Source organism: Necator americanus, chromosome X (genome assembly GCF_031761385.1).
Source record: "Necator americanus strain Aroian chromosome X, whole genome shotgun sequence".
Taxonomy (NCBI): Eukaryota; Metazoa; Nematoda; class Chromadorea; order Rhabditida; family Ancylostomatidae; genus Necator; species Necator americanus.
The window spans coordinates 25,137,508-25,161,716 of NC_087376.1; the positions used below are offsets into that span (position 1 = coordinate 25,137,508).

The 24,209-nt window shown below is 43.0% G+C and overlaps 4 protein-coding genes across 6 annotated transcripts in view; 1 reads left to right on the top strand and 3 right to left on the bottom strand.

Annotated features, from left to right (window-relative positions):
- Positions 1-24,209, top strand: part of RB195_025409 (uncharacterized protein) — a gene marked incomplete at both ends in the record, with an annotated part of 38,686 nt that overhangs the window by 1,501 nt on the left and 12,976 nt on the right. Inside the window, 15 exons of one of the 3 annotated variants that reach the window (XM_013440653.2) lie at positions 1,385-1,423; positions 2,165-2,222; positions 2,308-2,423; positions 11,770-11,900; positions 11,970-12,051; positions 12,138-12,254; positions 13,297-13,472; positions 13,574-13,669; positions 13,747-13,840; positions 14,781-14,909; positions 14,995-15,123; positions 15,188-15,292; positions 16,997-17,138; positions 17,214-17,317; positions 17,587-17,634. In XM_013440653.2, coding sequence (XP_013296107.2) covers positions 1,385-1,423; positions 2,165-2,222; positions 2,308-2,423; positions 11,770-11,900; positions 11,970-12,051; positions 12,138-12,254; positions 13,297-13,472; positions 13,574-13,669; positions 13,747-13,840; positions 14,781-14,909; positions 14,995-15,123; positions 15,188-15,292; positions 16,997-17,138; positions 17,214-17,317; positions 17,587-17,634 — 1,566 coding nt within the window. Of the gene's footprint in view, positions 1-1,384; positions 1,424-2,164; positions 2,223-2,307; positions 2,424-11,769; positions 11,901-11,969; positions 12,052-12,137; positions 12,255-13,296; positions 13,473-13,573; positions 13,670-13,746; positions 13,841-14,780; positions 14,910-14,994; positions 15,124-15,187; positions 15,293-16,996; positions 17,139-17,213; positions 17,318-17,586; positions 17,635-24,087; positions 24,160-24,209 lie in introns of those variants that run through there. The other 2 variants (XM_064213539.1, XM_064213538.1) reach the window with 2 other exon arrangements.
- On the bottom strand, positions 18,580-19,150 carry RB195_025410 (uncharacterized protein; the record flags this gene model as incomplete). The annotated part of the gene is made up of 2 exons (XM_064213540.1): positions 18,580-18,876; positions 18,932-19,150. 2 exons carry the CDS (start codon positions 19,148-19,150, stop codon positions 18,580-18,582), a joined length of 516 nt encoding a protein of 171 aa, XP_064069420.1.
- On the bottom strand, positions 21,522-22,280 carry RB195_025411 (uncharacterized protein; the record flags this gene model as incomplete). The annotated part of the gene is made up of 1 exon (XM_064213541.1): positions 21,522-22,280. One exon carries the CDS (start codon positions 22,278-22,280, stop codon positions 21,522-21,524), a length of 759 nt encoding a protein of 252 aa, XP_064069421.1.
- RB195_025412 (uncharacterized protein) lies at positions 22,884-23,198 on the bottom strand (the record flags this gene model as incomplete). The annotated part of the gene is made up of 1 exon (XM_064213542.1): positions 22,884-23,198. The coding sequence occupies one exon, from the start codon at positions 23,196-23,198 to the stop codon at positions 22,884-22,886; it is 315 nt and encodes a 104-aa protein (XP_064069422.1).

Here is a 24,209-nt window from a genome sequence, read left to right on the forward strand (position 1 = left end):
CTTCGCGGGAGGGTTTACGAATTTTCAAGAAGTAAAGGAAGCATATCAGAATATTGATTCTTTTGAGATCTCTCCTCTTATAGATAAGAATAGAGGTATTCGAGAGTATGGGATGTTTCCGAATGAGAAATTGAGCGTGTTTACTCCAATTTTCCTAGTAATCCAGAAAAAAAGTGTCTGATACGGGTGATAGGACAAGAGCGACCTGCAGTTACTCTATAGTACGGATAAGGCAGATTTGCTGCTTATTTTATTTACCAGTCTGAACGTCCGGCTAAAGCCGGAGTTCAGACTTTCTTCAGACTTGGTGTTTGCTTCGCTCACCTTCACTGATCAACGAAAATTAATATTAGTGCCATTTTCTATGAAATTGGACTTGTGTATCTCCAACAATCTTTCTTCCTTTTTTATATTATATCTAAAAGCGAAAGATTTCACAGTTTTCTTTCTAAACTCGTAAGTTCTAAATTTGGAGAACATTCGAACTTCAGCTTCAAACACTCCTTACCAATACATTATAGACAAAATTTAAAAATATCACTCGAAATATGGGTTTTCCTACTGTTTTCCCCAGACAGTTATCAACGAATGATGTTTTGGCATGAAATAATGTGAAAGACATCATCTTACTGATAAAGATAACGTTCCACGTCAGATCACATAAACATCTTGCCACTATTTAAGCAGCCGTTTGCATGCTTTGCAGAGCGGCATGCTACCAATTTGAGGCGAACGAAGAAGGAAATAGACACGCGGAGGAGTCATAAAGGTGAAAAGCAATGCGCCCTGTGGCCACGGCTGTGAAACATGCCATTTACCTTTTGCGAGATACACACGAAGTTACTGCGCACCATTTCGATGCCCCTGACCCGTCTCAGCCACTTTGTAGCTACCTGGCGCCGACGCGCCAATCCGACGCCGGCGGACCCGTCGCACCCCCTTCTATAGGTATCTGGCGCCGGCGCGCCAATCCTACGCCGCGGGACCCGTCGCACCCCCTTTTTCGAATTTCGTGACACACACACACACACACACACACACACACACACACACACACACACACACACACACACACACACACACACACACACACACACACACACACACACACACACACACACACTAAGCTCGTTATTATATATCATGATACTAGTTGGACTGCAGATATTGGAGACGACGGAGTTGCCCGTGTTCTATCGCCTAATAATTTACATTGTTGGGCATATGGGACCACATAAGATCGTTTCCCGCGCTACTGAATTGCTAAATTCCTAACTAGACAAAACAATATTGTTCTAAGTTACAAATTTTTCATTTAACTTTTGGAAAAAATAGAAAACAAGGATGAAGGATAAAATGTCTGCCGTTTATAATTCTGCTTGAAATGCGCCAACCGTTCACTTCTGTTCAGAATCGTTTGGAGGTTATTTACATGGGGGCAGCACTGCAAAAATCTCCGGGGCTAGATGTATTAAGTCAGTGTTTTTATCCTCAAAGACAAGTTTGGTACCAATCTATTGACTCCGGAGGGATGAAAGGCTTGGTTGGCACTAGTGCGGTTTCGAACCTTACAGTCGCCGCGAAACCTCTTACCGATTGTCCTACAGACGTTCTTTTGGAAAGAATCAACATTAACATCGCTTCTTTAGCCGATCCCAGCTGACCTCAGCAATGTTTCTCTTTTATTGGTTACTAAACTTTCTTGCAATTTAGTAACAGTCAAGTAACGTTATACGACAAAACAGGCTTTACATGCTATCACGCAAATTTTACATGCGCAAATTACCAACATATAAACGCAGAAACTTAATTTCGGGAACTTCAATACGCAGCGGATACACTATCTTTCCAACCGTTCCCAACCGAAGATACTCGGAGATTGATGAAGTTTGGGGAGTGTTTTTGGCTCTGGAAAGTGGCCTTAGATTTGAACTGAACTCACCCTGTACATTGAGTGATAGTGTATACAAATACTGATGTTGTAAACATTTGCCTACAATTTATTTTGCGAAAATGATTCTATTCATTTTGATTGAACTATAAACTGTGAAAAGAACTGTTACAAAGGTGCAAGTGTTTCGTCCTAGACGTGCATATACGACGACTTGACAATCCAGACACAGTAGATCGTACACTACTTCAAAAATCTTTTTTCTTCTTACAGAGTTTCGTCTACGAAGAGAATTTCGAGCGTAGGCCTCTTCTTCTCGACGCTAACTCAGGTGTGATTCATTTCATCCACGAAAAATAAAAATGGAGTAGTTTCATTTTTTATTTGTACTGTATTTTCGCTTCTCATATCTTTAGACTCATACCAATCATTAGCAGAAGGTCAAATGGGTCAAGAGAAGCATGGCCAGAAAATACATACTGGCGAAGAGGTTCTACAGCTTAATGCATATAAGTTGGATAAATCGAAAACGGTAGGAGGAATTTTTATAGTAGCATTTTTTTTTAATTCAAACAGTACTTCATTTAACGCAATGTAGTGCCTTGTCATTTTTATTTTACTCCAACAATCACCTTTCCTCTCTAGAATTAACTCTTAGATCAATCTCTGGCAACGTCCCATTAAATCGCGTGTTCTTTTGTATAAAAAGTGAAGAACTATAGTAGATACTTCTACGCATAGTTTACTGAATTTGTTGCTCTTTTTTTTGCCGAAGACTTTTTCATGCTTTGAACATTCTAAAATGTTTCATTAACATCTTCTGAATTGAGAATGAACTTCTGAATGTTTTCTCTTCTGATTTACTTGTTATAACGGGACCATAAGGAAAAAATAACAAGCAGTAACTTTATCATAACGCATTCTCCATTGCTTTATGGTTTTTCACACCTCCCTCACAAATAGTTTCAAACACTTATTAATGCTCATTCAATAAACATCGTTCATTTCCGACTCAAAGAAATTGTGACCTACTCGAGTTGTCTTATTGATTCCTTCCTCTCTATATAAGATATACGATATAAGCGCATTCCTGAGTGGCAGATAGAGGGCTAATCGCGGACCAAACGTGACCTCGTGCTTGCCCAGAGACCCGGGTGGATTTAGGGGATGAACTCCCTGTTTCAGCTGAGCCAGGACTGACTCAAAACATCCTCGTATCTCGCAGATCAGTCCGGCCAAGAGCCTGCAATCAACATGTGACTGGGAGGTGCAAAGGAGGCGGTTTGGAGGCGTCTCCAACAAATAAACTCCACATGTCCACTCCGGGAAAACGCAACGTTCTTCCAAAAATCCATGGGACTAGAGGCTTGCAACCTGCCCATGAGTTTTAAAATTTTACGCACGTCACAGTAACAGAAAAGTCCCCTGATTTCGGAGAAAAGCGTGGTACGCTAGCGCCAGGAAAGACAGGGTTGCAAGAGTCATATAGGCTACCGGGACGGAAAAGGACTTGGATGACGATCTGTGCTTAAAACGCTTAAAAATATCTCGCAACGTTTGATTAGGAAGTAAAAAAGTAAAATGTTTACATTAATAATCTTGCTACGCTTGCATCGGAAGCGGCAATCGAAGATTTGATGATGCAAGCCGAGAAGATTAAGTACGACATCATCGGACTGACCGAGACGAGACGACGCCACCATCTCAACGTGAACTATTCTTAGGAACATGCGACAGTAGAGGTGTTGACGTCCTCGTCAGCACGAGTATGGCAAAGAACATAGACTCTTTTGAGCAACTTACTCCCCGAATCGAACGTCTGCTGATGATAAGATGTGGTCCAACACCAGCTTTGACTATCTTCGTCGCTTACACTCCAACAAATCAAGCTACGAAGGAGAAGAAGTCGATGCTTTCTATATGGACCTGGAGAAGTTCTCCAGAGAACATCATGCCTTCTACAAGATCATAATTGACGATTTCAACGCCAAAATTGGCCCAAGACGAACACCTGAATAACATCACGTCGGGATTCACGGCCTACAATGGAATGAGCAGGGGGAGAGGCTCTCCGAGTTCATCATGACGACTAAGACCATCCATTGGAACTCGCAATTCCGGAAGCTCTCCTCCCTACGCTGGAGGTGAGAGTCACCCGGTGAAGGGTACCGTAATGAAATCGACCATAACATCGTCAGCAAAAGGTCTTGCCTGAAGGATGTCGCTGTTGTGCCAACGTTCTATACGGGATCCGACCACCGCCTCCACCGAGAAAGATCTTCCTTCACAAGTAGAGAAGAGAAAGCTTCCAAGTTCAGAGAGCGAAATCCCAGAACCATCATTAACTGGGATCCCTACGCTACGCTAGCCGGCTTTTGGAAAGATTCCGCAGTGGACAACATCGACGAGGAATACGACCGGTTCGTTGAACACCTTAACTACTGCACGAACAAGGCAGAGAGTTTTAAAAGCACCAAGAGACGTCTGTCTCTTGAAACTCTTGAGCTGATACGCCAGCATGGAGCAGCACGAGCCGCAGGGAACCAAGAACTCACGTCCGAGCTCGGAGAGAAGAGCAGAGGTGATGGCTGAAGCTGCAGAGGCGGGTAAAAGCATCCGTTATGCCCTTCCGGACTTCGCCAGTCGCAAGACAAGGATGACTGCTCTCCGGAACCCGAAGGGAACAATCATTGCATCGAGAAGGGGAATCGAGAAATCTACGATCTCCGATCGATCTCATCTACGAGTTCTACTCTGTTCTTTCCGACAGCTATGTCCACTTGCTTCCTCACCATCTGAGGGAAGACGGACATGTCAATCCAGAGGTTCTCCCGTCCGAAGTACGACATGTTATAATGTCGGTAAAAAATCGTACAGCACCCGGTCCCGACAGAATCAGACCAGGACCTTTCGCCAATACTCATCAACTCCCTGGTAAGGCTCTTTACACGTTACCTGTCGGAATGTCGGAATGCAAGGTTTCTAAACAGTGGAAGACCAGCTAGACCGTGTTGTTGTATATAAAGAGAGACCCACATGACATCGGAAACTCCCGCCCAATCTGCTTACTGTCCGTCACCTACAAACTCTTTACAAGAGTGATCCTTAATAGGATTGAAAAAGTCTTGGATGGAGGACAGCCATGCGAGCAAACAGGGTTTCGAAAAGGGTTCAGCACTATTGACCACATTCACGCTGTTTCGAAACTCATCGAGGTATTACGAGAGTACAAGATACTGCTCTGTCTGACCTTCATTGACTTGAAGAAGGCCTTCGACAGGGTGATACAGTCTTACCAAAAATCTTCACAACCACCATCGATAACGCAAAGCGAAAGTTGGAATGGGACGAGATGGGAGTGAAGGTTGATGGTCGGCAGCTACACCATTTGTACTTCGCTGATGACATCGTAGTGACAACACCTAGCACCAACCAAGCGGAACGAATGCTGATCAAATTCGACGAAACATGTGGATACATCGGTCTTTAGGTGAATCTGCAAAAGACGATGTTCGTGTGTAACAGATGGGTCTCGGATGCCCCATTCGCGCTCAGCGGAATGGACATATTCGAGAGCACTTGGGCTTTGGAAAAAAAACCTACATGGTGAGCGTATAAGAGCATCGAGGATGAAGTGAAGAAGACCAGGAACACCCGAGTCCGTGCTCACTTCTTCAACACCACCGTACTTCCTGCTTTAACCTGTGCTTCGGAAACCTGGGCATTTCGCAAGCAGGAAGAAAACGCGGCGAACATCATTGAACGCGCAATTGAGAGAATGATGCTAGGAGTATCCCGTTTCACGCAAGTGAGGGACGGGATTCGAAGTTCTCCCTTTACGTCAGTGATCGAAGATTAGAGACGCCGTCGCGTTTGCCAAGGAAATGTAAGATAGGGTAGACCGGACACGTAATCCAGTTTAACGACAACCGTTGGACCACGGCCGTGAGCGACTGGGTTCTTCTCAATATTAAGGGCACTACAGGAAGATCGCCGACCCGATGGTCAGATCTCTTCACGAAGTCCTTTGAAGGAAATTATGATGCTCTTTGTGTCCCACGCAAAAGAGGAACCATTTTGCGACTGTGGCACACGATCGGGACAAGTGGAAGAGTTCTGGCGCCCGCTCTACCAGTTCGAAGATCAACTGGAGTCAGGGTGATCAAGGTGATCAAGGTTATGCATGAACAGGGGCCGCGTATAAAAGTCTGCGTTTCCTGCACGCGGTGGTCCTGCTTTTACTAACCGCAATCAGGCACTTGAGTATACTCCTTGGGAGCGTACAAGCTATATCACCTGCACTGTTATATGGCAAAAGCTTTTCATACATTGCAAAGAGGTGCTGTCGTCCAGCACCATACCAGAGCTCATATCCTAAAACATCGAATGCCTGAGCAAAACATGAAATCCTTAGCAACAAACATTCGTCTCGTTACACGGAACTGCCGGTCGTTGTCCAGTGAACTTCAACAAGCCGCTCAATTAAGACTTCTGCGATATCTGTAGGCACCGTTCGCAACATTGCAAGAAAAACGCATCAGAGATCGCCCTTTCATCAGTATAGACAATTACACCATCTACTGCACCGATGCTGATGAAAGGAAAGTAGGGGGCTGCGCGGTTGCTATTAGGAATGATTACAACAATCTGGTGAAGGAGTTTGGTTCATCGTCGTCAAGATGCGCCTTTGCACAATTGTGGGATCGCAGAGGACTTAAACTCTGGATCGCAAGTGCTCAGGTGCCTACGGAAACCGCAGAGGACTACAACAAGGACGCGTTTTATGATGAACTCATTTCGTTGATATCCAAGATACCAAGCCAGCAGGGGGTAACTGTCGTAATTGATGCGAATGCAAAGATGGGACTTGAACCACAGTCCGATCTACTCGGAAAATGGCTCTATCCCATGGAACAAACATCGAACAACAGAAAGCGTCTGATAAACCTTTCCGAGCGGACGAACCTCATCATTGCATTCACATTCAAGAGGAATCATCAGTGCCATCAGCAAGATACCTATTCTTAAGCTTCTGCTCGATTACGTTCTGAAAAGAACATCCCTTTGTCAGATATCCGAGAATCTAGAGCTGTCTGAGGCGTCCCATTTGATTCCCACCACCAACCTCTTCTTCTCAGCTTTATAGTACGGTTCCAGATAAGGTATTGGTGAGCTCAACATCAACCGAAGCTCGACTTGGTAGGTTTGAAAAACGAGGAATGTAGAAAGAAGTTCCGCCAGCGAGTGTCGATCAATACTGGATTACGCACCAGGAAGATAGTGGACGATGCCGATTCTTTCACTGAATGCATTCAGGATGCTGCAAAGAAAACGCTCCCGGTTTTAGCACCAAGGAAGAAGTTTGAATTTGCATCTGCAGAGACAATATCCACGTACAATTCCGTATGTGTTGCCCGCACTACTGGCGACTTCAGCCAGGAGAAGCGTATGAGAAGGAGGTTGCGTTGTCAGCTGAAACGTGGTCGTGAGAACGACTGGACTCCATCAGTCTCTAAACTCGTGCACTCCCAAAGACTGACATACACCACGGTCAGCGTAGAGGCATCGACGTAGTCGGAGGTTCTAGTCTGTATTCAAAGAATGAAGAATGGAAAATCTGGCGGAGACGATGGAATTAGTGCAGAAATGCTGAAATCTCTTGCTCTTTCGGGGATTCGTGAGATGACAATGATCATCCGTTCAATATGGATTGACGAAAGATTCCTGACTCGTGGAGACTCACCACTATAATTCCTCTCCACAGGAAGCTATCCGTTACAGAGCCCAGTAATTACCGAGGAATATCATTGCTGCGTGTTATGTACAATGTTTTGGAGCTGATCATCCTGGATTGACTAATCCGACATTGCGAAGAGACCATCCGCGACGAGCAAGCCGGCTTTCGCCCTAATCGATCGACGATTGATGGGGTTTTTGTTGTGAGAAGAGAGATTGAAGTGTAGCAACTATTTTCGAAGCTTCTGCAGTTAGCATTTTTAGACTCCGAAGTCGTTTTCGACTCTTCTCACCAAAGCCGTCTTTTCAGTGCGCTTCGCGCCGATGGAGTTCCAGGAAAATTCGTACGATTAATAAACGACCTGAATAGAAGAACAACTGCTGCGGTTCGAACACCGGCTGGTTGTGCTACACCGTTCGAAGTGGAAACTGGAGTGAGACAAGGGGCTGTGGCGGGGCCTTTTCTATTCAACTTTGCCGTCGATGACATAATGCGTAGAATAGTTGAGCAGTGTACCGCCGATGTCATTTTAGGATCTTCTGCACGTCCCTTTGTGGATCTCGAGTAGGTCGACGATGTAGTAATATTCGCTTCTAGCAGCGCGCAGTTACAACATGTTGTTGACCTTGTGTCGAAATTAGCTGTAGCCTATAGACTGTGACTCCGCTCTGATAAATGCAAGCAGATGTGGGACTCCTCGAGTCACTCAGCGGGAGTCAGGGTATACGGACAACCTATAGAACTCGTGGATGAGTTTCCTCATTTGGGATGTATGCTCAAAAACGATGGCAACTACGAAAGAGATATTCAGCAAAGATGCACTAAAGCTAATCCATCTTTAACTTATTGACCAAGTGCATGTGGTCGTCCCCCATCGCAACGAAGTGAAGCTGCGAGTTTACCTATCCGCAGTTCGCTCCATCATGATGTACGGATCGGAGACTTGGACAGCGCCATCAACGGTGATGAAGAAGTCCAACTACATGGGACGAAAGCTGTTTGGACGAATGCATGGCTACTTTTGGCCAATAGTGTGCCATAACAAACTTTACTTGGAAGTAGATATGCTGTAGCGGCGGATGATAGGTGAAAAATGTCAATATCTTGTCCGGCCGTCTGAAGTCGTCACAGGTAACTACCTTCACTTCTTTGATCGGGATATGAGGAGACCGTCTGATCATCTTATTCAAGTTGTTCTGAGGAAGCTTCCCGACCCTACCTGGAAGAGGCCTCCTGGTCATGAAAAAATGTTCTGGACGGAGGTGGTGAAGCAAGATCGGAGGACACTTGAAGTTGACAGGCAGTTCAGTCGAGACGTAAACTTCCGCCGCTTATGGAATAGCGACGGCTGGGTAGATTCTTTGCGATCTCTAGCTGAAGATCGGACAGGATGGGATTGAACATGTCGAAAGACGACACACCTCCAAAAATGCGAATAGACGCGTTAGGCCGTAACACCCGCCCGCGGATTAAGCCAAGTGAGTTGTGCAAGAACAATGAAAAATCAAAACAATGTCAACGGTGAGCGACAGTGCAGCACCGCTGGCTATCGTCGCTCCCTTCTGTTTTGTTACAAATTAGAAATACAGATTAGTTTATATATCCTCACACTCCCCTCTTTGTGATATATCCAAAAACCGGCACATAATTGAGGAGCAAAATGGCGCCAAATATGCGGCAAAAACAAGAATTGGGACCCAATATATCCTGAGGTTATACAGTAGCCACGATAATTCTCAGCCGGAAAACGAAAAAAAAAACGCGGATCAGCGTTTTTTTTTTCGTTTTTTCTTTAAAAATCACCTCAATCTGATCTTGTTCGTTATATCTGGGCATCAATCGGTTCGCAAAGATGTGCTCTATCGATTGCGTGTAACTAGAACTCTTGAAACCCGCAGCTGAAATAGTTTTGAAAAAGTTGCCTGCGGCTACACTTTAGCAAGGATGTGCCCGAGATAATTGAGCCCCAAGTATATATAATTTTCGACGTGGATATATTTTTCGAAAAGTAAAATGATAGTAAATAATAATAAATGACATATTTATGATCTACATACTGAAGCGAACAATTTGATATCTCTAGCAACTATAATTCTATAGCTGTGAAGATCTTGACAAATTGACTAAAGTAACGTGTTTCAACTCCAGGAACGATCGAAATTAGCAGCATAAAAATAATTTTCATTAAAATTCTGCAAGAGAACTATTTGTTGTAGGATCCCTTTGTCTCTCGACTTTGTAGCTCAACAGGATTTTCTGTTGTTTTTTTTTTGCAGCTGAAGTTACAACTTCGATGTTTTGCACTACTTAATGTGATTTTTGGCAGTTCGTAAATCGCTAACAAATTATGTTTGCCTTCTGTCAGTACAACACAATAGAGAATAGTATTTGTCCTATCAACTGTTTCGAGTTTTCTATAATATGTCTCAGCTGCAGTCAATTTTGAACCTGTAAAGATGAAAACTTTTTGTGTGATTTCACAAGCGTTCCGGCGCGTTATTTTCTACAACGAGTTCGATTGGAGCGCACCAGCCGTGTGCACACGCCGCATCTTTCGGGCCATTTTTTACGCCAATCAGCAAGAAATGGACGGAATCACCCACCTCTTCATAATCTACGATACCGTATACGAATAATCCACCTGAAATCCGTACCACCTCAGATTCGTGGGGTGATACCTTTAAGTCTCAAAACAGTCACATAGCCGCAATATGTTCTGCCGAGTGAGCGCGCGGATCTGTCGCAACACACCCTCTTCTCTGCTTCACAATTATTCCCATTTCCAGCTGCTCTTCCTTAACTAAGTTCACCGAATTGAACACATTTGGCAGTGTCGTACACGATAAAAGTATCACATAGCTTTTAATACGGTAGAATGTATTGTGTTAAATTATTGTATTGATTATTCTTCACATAATTAACATAGAAATTATAGATAGCACCTCTGCTACTTTGATATTATTATGAGAGTCGAATTAGTAGGAAGTAACTAACCATACAATCTTTTATCAGCGGATCGTGTAGGAATTAACTTGATTACTTTTTTGTCTTTGATAATTAATATTCCTTTACTTATTTTAATATTCACTTTAATAGTGATACTTTAGCAATCAATAATAATAGTAGTAATAGCATTTCAATATTTATTTACTTTAGTACTTATATAGCTAAAGTTACTATCCATTACGTACTTTAAACGTTCAAATCTTTTCGATGTCTTCTGAGCCCGTATCCAATATATTTGTTTTTTTTTGGAGGATAAATACGACGGAAACAAAACCACCAGTGACTTCTTTCTCCAATTGCTATTATTGCTATTGCTATCCGATATTATGTAGTTATTTTGTCGGCGCAAACTCAGTATAACTGCATTTCCCAGCGGGACCTAGCCGTTTGTTGCAGAAATATTTCCAATGATAAAAAGAGTATAAACGTATTTCGGCTGCGTGTCTGCGGACAAATTTTTATTGGATAGCCGTGACTCCAACTATGTATGGCACATTCTTCCATTCGAGCGCATTCAAGTGCATAATTTTATTGGGTACTTGTCCTGAAGGCAAAGGAAGTGAGTGATCTCCTCTCCCTCGTTCTGTCTTCCATCACAAGTGCATTCGTTCTGGCTTGTGTCTTGAACTACAAGTCTAAGAGAGAGGTTGACCACAAACACCGACACATTTCACACTCTGAAGTAGGCGACTTTGCCGAAACGTTAGCTAATAAAATTAATTAACAACCTCGTTTGCAGCACATCAAAAATCAATACGACGTCTAGCTATGCCGAGGTCCGTTGGGAGTCGAACTTTTCAATCCATTTTTTTCCGATTGCTTCGCTATTATTCGTCTATATACACGTGTAGATATAATTTACTGTTGAACGTCAACACTATCTAGGTTGTTCTCCGTGACATTGTGGAGGAAAGCGGAAGAGCGTTCAAAGCTCATTTTTTAATTTGAATCAAAAGTTTTCGTTTTATTTTAAGTTTTTGTCCTAAGTTTTGTTTTTAAATTGAAAAAAGATTTTGCAAATACTTAATACTACTTTACAAATACTTAAAGCTGTGATTATTTTAGAAGAAATATTATTGAGAATTGAATACAAAATATTTTAAGGAATGATCTTTGCTCAGAAGTTATTTTTGAGGTCCTTTACTACGCGCTGACTATCTGCACATTGGGCATATTTCGACTTCTTTTGCATTGGAAGCCGAACTGGTACATCAAGGTACGGGCATCACGATGTGCACATGGAATAGCTCAGTACGTCAACGTGATGTGAGTTAATTTATGGATTGTCCCTGAAATATCCTGAGGTTGAAACTGAAATTGGTTTCGAGTTTTTAGTGACGAACACAATGTAGAAGCATTTCGTCCTATTTGTCATCATACTTTGTCATCATGTGGAATAGTACCTCAGATTCCTATGGTGAGAAGTTTTCCCTATTTGTAGTATGTCTAATAACACATTTTCTATAGTATGACAATTTTTGTTAATAAATATTAATTTGTTAGGGTAGTGGAACAATGCAAAAAGTGGACATTATTCGATACTTTACTTTTCGGAAATTAAAGTATATTTGGCAACCTGATACAGAGGAATGGATATCACCAGCTGATCTCGACGGACAAGTAGGTGACGAGATCTAAATACAGCGTTTTCGAAATTCTTCGACGTTGATTTTTTTAAACTAATAAATAGACTTCGGGACATATCTCGCATGTATCGCAGCACAATTGCAAAACACTAGTTAGAAATCCATAACTCGCCCATTTTTTAGATGCGCACTAGACGCTAGTTTGCATGACGAGGCAACTCTTTACGCCAACTCAAATGACAAAAATGGAATGTGCATTTGTTCACTCAGGCGGGTGTGAGGAGTTGTTACTCAACTTAATAATCTCATGTGCTTTCATTTTTTCATACCTGCGGGTGTAGAGTGTTTCTTTGTCGGGTAACTTGATTTGCCCGAAGATTCTGAGGCATTTTCTTCCGCATTCATACAAGCTGTTTTATGTCCTTGTTTTGATATCTGTTATTTACGCGCTAAGTCCTATACATGCGGAAAAGAATCGGGAATTCCACCAAATACTGCTTTAACAGTTCTTAGAGTTAAGTAATGGATTATTTTTCTTATGCCGTAGAATATCTTTGTCAGTAGCAGTGTGTCACTAAATTCACAATGTTGGGATCTCAAAGCGAATAGATGGAGGTAAGCCTATAGTTCACGCATATGAGCATGGTGACACTCAATTCCCTCTAGTAATCCAGAATAAAACGTGTGAAACAGCCGTGGTTGCTACCGTATTCTAAACGGTGCACCTTATTACGGGTAGTAGAATGAAGTCAATACGCAAATCGCCTGCGATTCTGTGGATAGGGCAATCTTTGCTACTTATTCATGTTATTTTGGTTGAACAACGGATGTTGGATGACAACAGAATCGCCCGAATTCTTTGGTGTAACAAGTTGTGTCGTAGGGGACACCTGTGCAAACAAGGCTGTTTTGCGCGCCTTTTTCTGGATTGTTAGATGCCGTCTGGTGCGATCACACTCACAGAGTCGTCGACTACACTTCTGTCTGTTCCTGGAGAGATTTCAACATTGTCAACTTAGTGATATGCTGCCAAAGAAAATTTAAAGAAAACTTCATTATTATTGCTCAACTTTCAGATTCCCTTGAAATATTTTCATTCTATATCTGAATCGAATATTGGACTATCTGAAGACGACGTTATGTGTCGAAGGATCACGTATGGGACGAACTCAATAAGTGTGAAGCTGAAGCCAATTTTAGCTCTTCTCTTCATAGAAGCGATATCACCCTTCTACATTTTCCAAGTCTTTAGGTATATGAGAGCTAGTGAATCCGCGATCCGTGGATAATTCTTTTAACATCTTCCAAAATGTAACTGCTTATTGAACAAGGACATTTCGAACATTTCTTTAGTGTTTCGATATGGTTCTCGGATAATTATGAGTACTACGCTTCAATCATTGTTGTTATGTCTGTGCTATCTATTGCGATTGACGTCTACCAAACTAGGTCACTTCCTTCTATAACTTTATGTATCTCTTTTTCCTAGAATCCTAGAAATATGGTAAATACTGTTGATATTGCAGAAGTCAAGAAAAGAAACTACGTTCAATGGTCCAATCGTCGAACGGAGTGGATGTCATGCGGGCGGATGGAGTGAAAACTGTCAATAGTGAAGATGTAAGCAATACATGCACTAGTAATTATGATTTTTGATAGCAACACATAAATCTGCTTATCTTATTACTTGAGTAATATGGTAGAACTGTCAATAAAGTGATAGCTGTCTTCATTTACTAACAATTTCTTCTCGTTAAATTTTCTAATAGAACACTGTGATAGGAGTTGTTTTCTGAAAAAAAAAACTGGAACTATCTCTTTTTTTAGTTAATTCGTAATGACACAAGTGTAGCGGTGTTGTCATGTTCAAATAGAAAACTCAGTCTTTCGATGTAGAATGGGTATCATAGATCTGTCCTGTAAAAACGCACATCTTTGCGTTTTATGTGACACACGTTGATAACACCCGTGATGTTAACTCTGTGGATATGAAACATGGAAAGGTTACTGAAATTTAATTTAATTTAAATTGCTCGTCTTCATGTCTTTTGTCATTTTCTAATGGGAAAAAGTCAACTCTTTTCCTCCTCCTCCTCCTCCTTACTTGTCTAATAAGCCGAATGTTCAGAATGTTAAAGAATGTAATGCAGTTGTTCGAAGCTTTTTTAAGCTTGCGTAATGGCATTATAGCAAAATGAGGAAGGAAGCAAAGGGGTGGAGAAACAAGAGATAATTCTCTATAAGAAAGGGAAGAGTTATTGTAGGATAAAATATATACATTAAATACTAATTTTGAATCACGATTGGTGTTTTCCCTTCTTTTTTACACTTACTATAGTCCGCCCAAAACAACTCGGTAGAGGTGCGTAATTCGGGATGGTCTCACCTCGATCCTAACCGCCAGCTCCACCGCACCGCTTCGAGCGGAGCCGCTTACACAACTGCAACGAGTTTCTTGTCGTTTCAGCCCGAATGTTCTGCTGATTTTGGATTGCTGAACTGAAGTAATCCCCTGCGAGTACATCAGTTATCTTTCACTACTTTTAACGTTAATTTTCAGCTGGTCCCTGGCGACATGTTCCTAGTTCCTGCTCATGGATGCGTGATGCAGTGCGATGCAGTGCTCATGAATGGAACAGCAATTGTCAACGAGAGTATGCTGACAGGAGAATCTGTCCCAATTACAAAGGTGAACAAGCCATCATTTATACGTGAATCCTGTACGAATTTGATGAAAAGCCTTTTCCTAAGGGAATTTATGAAGAATATCTCAGGTAGCGTTAACTGGAATTCACGACGGTGATGAAGATGAACGTTTTTCATTTGAGAAACACTCGAAACATATACTGTACTGTGGTACGCATGTACTACAAACAAGATTCTATCGAGGGAAGCAAGTAAAGGTTTGTAGACATTGTTTTATGACAATATTCTCATTACAAATCATATCCAACCGTAAAATTCTAGGCGATTGTTCTTAGAACCGCGTATTCAACTTTAAAAGGACAACTCGTTAGATCTATTATGTATCCTAAGCCAATTGACTTCAGATTCACAAAAGATCTGTTCAAGGTGAGTAAAGTTTCCTTTTATGAGTGGATGATATCCGGTATCTCACATATTTGTCCGTGGATGGGTTACTCTGACGCAACCAAATCGAACTGCTGCCCTACTATATTTTGTGCGACTATTTTAGGCGATTTGTGGCGGGATCTTCCACTGTGCCAGTACTGTACCTGTACGAGCGCGAAAAAGGTATTGGAGCACAACAGGCGCAAAGGCGTCCATAAAACACGCTAACTGATCTCGTCGTTAAATCGTTCCTTTTGCTTAATGGGTGCCTCTAAATTGCCGACTCTTCGTGACTTCACTCAGATTACTGATTACTACTTGGCCGGGGGTAGCATCGAAGTCGAAGGAGGAATTCGACGAATGGCTCGCTGACCGTGGATTGCTGTGGAAGGAGCAACTTTGCCCCAACTGTGGAAGTCCAGTTAAAGTTGCGAAGCAGACGAATTTGAACAGCCTTCATAAGGACTAACCTAACGGCCCTTTTCAGTGCCAGCAACTTGCGAATACAAATCGAACATGTGTGGATAAAGTTGTTGCATGCATGCTTAGTGATCGCGAATTGCTATGGGATTCATTTTCGGTCCTTTTTTTTCTTTGGAAGTAACATATGATATGACTTAGTTATTTATCTCTCGTAAACGTGTTTGGAGTAAAACGTAGTTAGGGGTGGCCAATTAGTGGCGCCCTTATTTCTGGAAGTAAATAACTAAATCGCTTGGGGCCCTTAGACCTAAGCATTAGTTTTAGAGGATCTATGACAGGTAAGCTAAAGGTACTAAGAGAAAAGTAAGGCAGCTCGTCCGGAAGTAAGGGCACCACTGAGCTGCCCCACAACTACATTTTCTACCTTGTTTGGAAGAATTGGTAAAGTTAAAAAAGTAGTAGTTCCAGCTCTGTTTTCCTTTTTCTTAGTAGTTTCAATCTATATGTCGTGGATCCTCTAAGACATATGCTTAGGTTTTAGGGCCCGACTGACTCAGCTACTCAATTGTGCTCCATGACCTTTTTCGCGCTCTGAGTGCAGGTACAGTACTGGCGTAGTGGAAGTTCCCGCCACGAATCGTCTCAAATAATTGCATGAAATACAGTAGGAAAGCATTTCTATTTGAGTGCGTCAGAGTGCTCCCTCCCCCCAACTACATTTTACCCCCAGTATTACCTTTTGGTTTGCTGATGCAATCTCAGTGCAATAGAAATCCGTTGGAAAACTCAGCCATTTGTTATATAAACATTTCCAATGCAACAACGAGTGGATATGTATTCCTGCTTTGTGATGCATTACATTCAAAATCTTAGATATGTGTGAGTGTACATGTGTAGATAGACGTATATGGATAAGTATTTCCGCTGCCTGGTGCATTTATCCAAGTTCGTCCAAGTTTTTATTGGATAAGAATGTGTTCAGTCGAGGTCTATTTATTCGTTGCATTTCTCCAGTTAGATAAATGGTATTGAACGGATACAAACACAGAACTCAAAATTCACAATTTTCAGATGGCAGATTTCTCGGATGCAAAAATGGAACTTTTTGAAAAGATGACGTCATAAAATTATTCAAAATATGTGCTTTGCTACATAAATTATGTAAAACTGACGGACTCATGTAAAAATGCAGTACTTTCATTGAAAATCTACTAAAAAATGAGATCCTGAACTTTTTAAACGGTACATTTCTAACTTTGAGTTAATGTTACGCTGTTTCAGTTCGTCGCATTTCTCTTTTTCATCGCACTATTCGGTTTTATCTACACAATCACTATAATGATCCAAATAGGTGAACCAATTCGGAAAATTATTGTACGTTCACTGGATATCGTCACAATTGTTGTCCCTCCAGCGTTACCAGGTAAATGCTTTTGCAAGAAATACAGCAAACTCGTAAATAAAGGGGAACGCATCCAACAGTTATCCAGAACTTCAGCTGCAATGTCTGTTGGTATCATTAACTCCAATTTACGATTGCGAAAGAAAGAGATTTTCTGTATATCACCATCAACAATAAACACATGTGGAGCTATTAACGTGGTTAGTTTTCTTTTCTTTGGCATTCTTCATTGTTCAACGTCGATCTAATTTTTTGGTAAACAATAACAAACAAAGCTCCAAGCAGCAGCAGCAAATCTCGTGGCGGATCTGGTTCAGTATAGCTACATACTAACTTGAGACTTGAGAATGACCTGCCATGCAGGACTAGATTTACTTGTTCTCTAATCAATTGAGGACTAAACTATTTATCCCTAATACTAATAATAGTACAACAAATGTGAAAATATGATTTGGTGAGGACAATAAAGGATGATTCTTCGTTGGATGACTGGATGATCCTTGAAGGGAAAGAGTGAGAGCCTCACTTGAACTTACCTTATTGGTTTATGATTGCCAAGATCTGGCAAGCCGCACCATTCCAACTATAGTATCGGAGAAGAAGCATCGACTACAATAATCACGATTAAATAGTATGGAACATCCAATATTAGGATAAAGAAAGACATGCAGACGAAACAACTATATGTCAAGAGCATAACGATAAACATAACACGGATGATATGACAGTTTTGTTCTTGTGTGCTCGCCTTTCCTCTGAATATAGTGCCACGCGAGTTTTGCAATCGTATGCCATCACACTGATTTCGCCGCAGAAGCCCTCAAACTTGAGTGCGCAGAACAGAACTTGGCGCGCGGCGCGCCTAATTGGGCCATGCGATCCTCTCACTAGAGCGCGAAATAACATGTGTCATTGGTTCGACCACGTTCTCGACTATTTGAACAATGTTTGTAGTAATTATTTTTATAACTTCACAGATGATCAAATACTATCAGTGGTTGCAAACGTACTTTCTAACAAACATAATGACCAGTATCAATATAACAAACGACTAATAATGCAATTCTGTAATGACCAGTATCAATATAACAAACGACTAATAATACAATTCTGTAATGACCAGTATCAATATAACAAACGACTAATAATACAATTCTGTAATGACCAGTATCAATATAACAAACGACTAATAATACAATTCTGTAATGACCAGTATCAATATAACAAACGACCCATAGTGTAATCAACAACGAATGAGGGCATAATAATAGATACAAATAATATGAGTATGCACTATTCACAGGTGGCACATGCAGCATGAAAACGAATTGAAATTAGTGTGTATATGTGCAAGTGCGTAAAGTGAAAATAAAATACTTTTTCACAGTTATACAGATAAAATTCTCTAAAAATGAAAAAAAACTACGGAAATAATTACCCTAGAGTTAGGGGTGGACTCGTGCTAAACTTCTTCCAACCGCCAATGACCTGCTTTACATATCGAGCACTGGCTACCCACTCCGGTGCAACACAAAATGTGGGACCAAGCCTTGCAAACTGCAGTGTTGGAACAGCTCACCCAGAACACTTCGTTCTCATCGTTCTCTTCTGGGTTTCTTCTGCCACAGACGAAACATGTCTGCAGAAGTCGACGATCTGTTCCTAAAATTGATCGCGTTTGCTCCTCCAGATCGCTATCGTCGTCGATGTTTGCTTCGCTAGCTGCTGATGTTGATGCAGCATTGTTTCCATGCACATTCTAAAACCACGCGCAAAATAGCTACTGCAACTTCCACTAGATGGGAAAAATTTACCTTCTTATGCTTTCTCATTCCATATGCAGAGAAGAATACCCTTCCGCAGGTATCACACTTGATCTCTTCTGCGTACACGGCCCTTTTTACAGCGCTTTTTACTTCTTCCACTTGATCTTCTGAGCACTTGTGGACATTGCGCAAGTGCTTATAGAGGTTTTGTATTAGAAATGGGCCCTTGCTGCAGATAGAGCATGGAGCGGAAGTGGAGGTTTGCATGGCGAAGAAGTCATTAGAGGAAAGGTAAAGAAAACATAGTGAGATGTACGGACGTAGATGTATGGCGTATGATAAGGAGCCAATGAAGGGACTATGAAGAATTTCTTTGAGCGAACAAAAATAGTCTCCTTATGAAAGAAGAGGGAAGCAAAAAAAAGCAAAAAAACTAGAACATTCTACGAGATCAACTCTGAGTCCCTTACATACATTTGAAAAGACCTTCCAAAACATTCTATGAGATGCCCTCTCGGTGGAAGTCCATTATATATGATTAAGGAAGTCTTCGACGTTCCAATGACCTAGAACATTCACGAGATGCCCTGGTGGAAGTCCATTATATATGAGTAAGGAAGCCTCTAGAAATTCCAACTACTTATGTGGTTTGTATATTGTGTTCTTAACATAAGTGTGCTCCCGTATATATGTAACATAAGTATCAACTAAGTATCCAACTTTCATCCTTTAAAGTCACTTAAGTGGTCGAGGACGTCGCTGTTTCAGCCAACATGACTATTTCGCGCTCTAGTGAGAGGATCGCATGGCCCAACTAGGCGCGCCGCAGCGCAACCGCACCGCTCCAAAAAGTATCATGAGTTGCGGGTATGGATACCGGCACTCCTCAAACTTGGGTAATTGAACCCTTATAGTTATTTTTATAGACACACACAACATACAACGGTAGCGAGGAATACGAAAACAAACAAACACAAATGAACGAAGTTTTAACTACTGTTTCAAGATTAATGTCCACATGAATGTTCACAATACTGAATCAAATGCACCATTAAATTTCGCCCAGAGACAAGGAAAAGGCAGGATCTCGTCAGTTGTTACAACCACATCTCAGTTGGCAGATGCTCATGATAGTCGCGAATTCTCTCAACAAGATGTCAACACAATTAAGGTTAACACCAGAAGGAGCGGATTGCTGTTGAACAAACTCAAGAAGCGCGTAACGTTAAGAAACCACGTATCAACGAGAACAAGCACAACCAAACACTAGGGAAATAAATGAAGACAAAATGTGAATTGGCCACAAATGGTTTATTGGCGTTTTCCTGTCGTTTCCTGCAATTGCGGCCTTTGCGTCCTCTTCGACGGTAATGGTGGTAGTGATGCTTTCGCTATGAATAAAATTTTTTTTGTCTAACTTGTCGATAAACCTGTTATATCTAGTATAAACAGGTGTGTTGAACTACTTCAAATATTTGGAATGAGTTGACATGATGAAGCACTTCGTTCTACCATCGCCGCCGAACGTATTGTGTCGGGCTGACACGTTACGTCGTTGGCGGAAACAGGGACCAACGCCCCGCCTCTCTGCACCCGATAATCGAAGGGGCGACAACCGATAAAGCGAGGGTATCAGTGAAAGCAAAAACGGATTTTACCACGGCTGCGACTATGACTTATATGTTCCTTGAAGTATTACCTTCACCTTCATCACCTTGACTCCCGTTGATCTTCGAACTGGTCGAGCGGGCGCCAGTAATTCTTTCATTTGTCCCGATCGCGTGCCAGAGTAGCCCAGTGGTTCCTCCTTTCGCGTGGGACACGAAGAGCATCATATTTTTCTTTGAAAGACTTCGTGAAGAAATCTGACCATCGGGTCGGCGGTCTTCCTGCAGTGCGCTTAAAATCGCGGGGAACCCAGTCGCTCACGGCTCTGGTCTCTACGGTTGTCATTGAAGCGCATCACGTGTTCGGCCCACCTTATTTTACTTTTCTTGGCAAACGCGGCGACGTCTCTAATCTTCGATCGCTGACATAGCAGAGAACTTCAAATCCCGTCCCTCACTTGCGTGAAACGGGATACTTCTAGCATCACTCTCTCAATTGCGCGTTGACGCTCACTACGTTTTCTTCCTGCTTGCGAAATGCTCAGGTTTCCGAAGCATAAGTCAAAGCAGGAAGTACGGTGGTGTTGAGGAGGTGAGCACGGAGCCGGGTGTTCCTGGTCTTCTTCACTACATCCTCGATGCTCTTGTACGCTCCCCAAGCCGCTCGCCTCCTCCTGCCCAGCTCGGGGGTCAGGTCGTTCATCATGTTCAATTACCGACCCAAATAAACGTAGCTGATGCATTCGGATATGTTCGTTCCGTTGAGCGTGAATGGGGCATCCGAGACCCATCCGTTCCGCATGAACATCGTCTTTTGTAGATTCAGCTGAAGACCGATGCATCCACATGTTTCGTCGAATTCGGTCAGCATTCGTTCCGCTTAGCTGATGCTAGGTGTTATCGGTACGATGTCATCAGCAAAGCGCAAGTGGTGTAGCTGCCGACCATCAATCTTCACTCCCATGTCGTCCCATTCCACCTTTCGCATTGCGTTCTCGAGGGTGGCTGTGAATATTTTGGGTGAAATTGTATCACCCTGTCGGACCCCCCCTCTTCACGTCAATGATGATGTTCTTGTAGAATGGCGAAATTCCGGTCGTGAAGTTACTGTACAACTCTCGAAGTACCTTTATATACTGAGTAGGGACGCCTTGGTTGTCCAAGGCTTCCACGACCGCTTCCGTCTCAACCGAGTCGAAAGCCTTCTTTAAGTCGATGAAGGTGAGACACAGCGGCATCTTGTACTCTCGTGATACCTCGATGAGTTTCGAAACAGTGTGAATGTGGTCAATCGTGCTGAATCCTTTTCGAAACCCTGCTTGCTCGCATGGCTGTCCTTCATCCAAGACTTTTTCAATCCTATTAAGGATCACTCTTGTAAAGAGCTTGTAGATGACGGACAGTAGGCAGATTGGACGACAGTTGCCGATGTCATGTGGATCTCCCTTTTTATACAACAACACCGTCTTGCTGGTCTTCCACTGTTTAGGAACCTTGCATTCCGACAGATAACGTGTAAAGAGCCTCGCCAGGGTGTTGATGAGCACTGGCGGAAGGTGTTCTGGTCTTATTCTGTCGCGACCGGGTGCCGTACGATTTCTTACCGACATGATAGCATGTCGTATTTCGGACGGGAGAACCTCTGGAATGACTTGTCCATCTTCCCTCAGATGGTGAGGAGGTAAGTGAAAATGGCTGTCGAAGAGATCAGAGTAGAAGTCGTAGATGATTTTCTCCATCCCCCTTCTCGATGCAATGGCTGTTCCCTTTGGGTTCCGGAGAGCAGTCATCCTCGTCTTGCGACTGGCGAAGTCTCGACGGGCTTAGCGGATGCTATTCCCCGCCTCTGCAGCTTCAGCCAGCACTTCTGCTCTTCTCTCTTTAAGGTCTTCCTTTATCGCCTCTCTGCAAAGCATTGCGAGCTCGGACGTGAGTTCTTATTTCCCTGCGGCTCGTGCTGCTCCACGCTGGCGTATCAGCTCAAGAGTTTCAAGAGACAGGCGTCTCTTGGTGGTTTTAAAACTCTCTGCATTCTTCGTGCAGTAGTTAAGGTGTTCAACGAACCGGTCGTATTCCTCGTCGATGTTGTCCATTGCAGAATCTTCCCAAAAGCCGGCTAGCGTAGCGAAGAGATCCCAGTTGATGGTAGTCCTGGGATTTCTCTCTCTGAGCTTGGCGGCTTTCTCTGCTCTCCTTGTGAAGGAAAATCTTCCTCTGAGGAGGCGATGGTCCGATCCCGTATAGAACTTTGGTACAACAGCGACGTCCGTCAGGCCTTTTATTGACGATGATGTGGTCTATTTCATTACGGTACCCTCCACCGAGTGACTCCCACGTCCAGCGTAGAGAGGAGGGCTTCTGGAATTGCGAGTTCCCATGGATGGTCTTAGTCGTTATGATGAACTCGGAGAGCCTCTCCCCCTGGTCATTCCATTGTAGGTCGTGGATCCCGATGTGAAGTTCCTCCGCGTTCTTTTTGGGCCAACTTTGGCGTTAAAATCGCCAATTATGACCTTGTAGAAGGCATGATCTTCTCGGTAGAACTTCTCCAGGTCCATATAGAAAGCTTCGACTTCTTCTTCTTCGTAGCTTGATGTTGGAGCGTAAACGACGAAGATAGTCAAAGCTGGTGTTGGGGCACATCTTCTCATCCGCAGACGTCCGATTCGGGTCGTAAGTTGTTCAAAAGAGTCGATGTTAATTGCCATACTCGTGTTGACGAGGACGCTAACTCCACCAACACTCTACTGTCGCATGTTCCTAAGAACAGTTCTTCTCCAGTCTCATATACGGCGTTGAGAGGGTGACGTCGTCTCGTCTCGGTCAGTCGTCGTACTTGATCTTCTTGGCTTGCATCATCAGATCTTCGATGGCCGCTTCCGATGCAAGCGTACGTGCTTTATAAGTACAGATCGCCATCCTAGTCCTTTTCCGTTTCGGTAGCCTACATGACTCCTGCAACCCCGTCCTACCTGGCGCTACCGTACCAGGCTTTCCTCCGGAATCAGGAGACTCTTTTCCATTACTGTGTTTTGTGTAAAAATTTTAAAACCCATGGGCAGGTTGCAAGCCTCTAGTCCCATGAGTTTCTGGGAGAACTTTCGTTCTCCCGGTGTGGACATGTGGAGCTTATTTGTTGGAGGCGACTCCAAACCGCCTCCCTTGCACCTCCCAGTCACTTGATTGCAGGCTTTTGGCCGGACCGACATGCGGGATACAAGGATGTCATGAGTCAGTCCTGGCTCAGCAGAAACAGGGAGTCCATCCCCTGAATCCACCTGCGTCTCTGGGCAAGCACAAGGTCGCTTTTGGTCCGCGATTAGCCCCCTATCCGCCACCCGGGGATGCGCCACGTAGCCTCGCGACTAACCGCCTGTGATCCCTCTAGTGAGGGAGATCCGTGGAAGTTCATTCCTGAACATATACTAAAGTATTATCTTAATCATGTATAATTACACGAAAAAATGACCGGAGTCCACCAAAAAAAGCACAACAAAAAAGAGCCTCGAGAATCTTATCAGAGCAGTCGATCTAGGGGAACGGGGAAGAGGCTCCTGCTGTCTAGGACCAGCAGCGATCCTGCTCAGAACTTGCGGTATGAATCGCTTTCGCAAAACATCGCCCTCTCGACAACCTCTTGTAAATCCCATGCTCAGGTCCCGCCACGAAGTTAGTCACGAAAAGTCTAGGAGCCTCTTTCCCTGCTCCCATCGACCTTT